Raw genomic sequence first — 1,317 nt, 5'->3', positions numbered from 1 at the left:
TGACTGTAGACACGCTCCTTCGCAAACGATCAGCTATTATTTTGTAAACAATGTTACGAAACTGTTCATGTTTTCGAAAGGAGAGATCTGATTCTCACATCTCTGTGGGAGAAGATAGGTCTCTCTATTCCTCTTACAAAACTTACGTTCGGGTGCCAAATTTGCCTCAGTTGATGGTATTACTCAGGTAATCCTAACTTAATCCCGAGCAAAGCCGGGCTATAGTGCTAGTATATATATGTGTGTATGTGTGTGTATGTAATATATATATGTAATATGAATATACATGTGTGTGTGTGTGTGTGTTTGTGTATATATATATGTATATGAGGTAGATAAAATACATAGTAGTTGATAAGTAAGTGCAGCAATTGATGCAATTGACTAAGCCCTAGAAGGCATAGAAGGTGATGCTCTGGCCATAGTCCAATGATGGAAAAAAACAGTCTTGTATAGGCACAGGTGTAGCTGTGTGGTAAGAAGTTTGCTCCTCATCCACATGGTTCCTGGTTCAGTCCCACTGTGTGGCACTTTGGACAAGTGTCTTCTACTCTAGCCTCAGACTGACCAAAGCCTTGTGAGTAAAACTGAAGGAAGCCCATTGTATGTGTGTATGTGTCTTTGTCCCTCATCACTACTTGACAACTGATGTGTTTATGTTGCAGTCACTTAGCAGTTTGGCAAAAGAGACCATAGAATAAGTAATGGGCTTCACAAAAAAATTATAAGTACTGGGGTCACTAAGTTCAACTACAATTCTTCAAGGCAGTGCCCCAGCATGGCCACAGTGTGATGACTGAAAAAAGTAAAAGATAAAAGATATTTTCATAATTTTTTTTTCAGGTGCCAAATGTGCCTTTTGAAAAAAGACTTGGAGGAATATGAATCTTGTTTGTACAGAATTAACCAAAGGTGAGATTTTGGAGTTGTTTGGGACCATTGTACCAGATTTCTGTTCAATAACCTTTATTGTATTTGCTGAATCAATGAGGGACCCTCTGTGTTGTTGCTTAACATACTAAAAATAGATACTAAATCTCTCTCAAATTAAACATTACAGTCTTAAGTTTAGAGAGAGCCTTTGGACAGCATAGTCCCTGTTATTCATATAAAGATGAGATGGTCATGTCTGGAGTGCTTTTGGTTCATTTCTTCATGTTAGTATGGGTTTGCCAGTGCCCATGGACTGGCCCTTGTGCGGGTGACACATGAAATGTTTCGAGTGGGATCGTTTGCCAGTGCCCCTGGACTGGCCCTTGTGCGGGCGACACATGAAATCTTTCGAGCGGGATCGTTGCCAGTGCCCCTGGATTGGCT

At 40.3% G+C, this 1,317-nt stretch overlaps 1 protein-coding gene across 1 annotated transcript in view; it reads left to right on the top strand.

Annotated features, from left to right (window-relative positions):
• Positions 1 to 1,317, top strand: part of LOC106870294 (E3 ubiquitin-protein ligase SHPRH) — a 78,893-nt gene that overhangs the window by 50,106 nt on the left and 27,470 nt on the right. Inside the window, exon 21 of the mRNA XM_052975311.1 lies at positions 844 to 912. Coding sequence (XP_052831271.1) covers positions 844 to 912 — 69 coding nt within the window. The remainder of the gene's footprint in view (positions 1 to 843; positions 913 to 1,317) is intronic.

Source organism: Octopus bimaculoides, chromosome 21 (assembly GCF_001194135.2).
Source record: "Octopus bimaculoides isolate UCB-OBI-ISO-001 chromosome 21, ASM119413v2, whole genome shotgun sequence".
NCBI lineage: Eukaryota > Metazoa > Mollusca > Cephalopoda > Octopoda > Octopodidae > Octopus > Octopus bimaculoides.
Note: the sequence above shows the minus strand (reverse complement) of the source record. Positions and strands in the feature narration are given on the sequence as shown.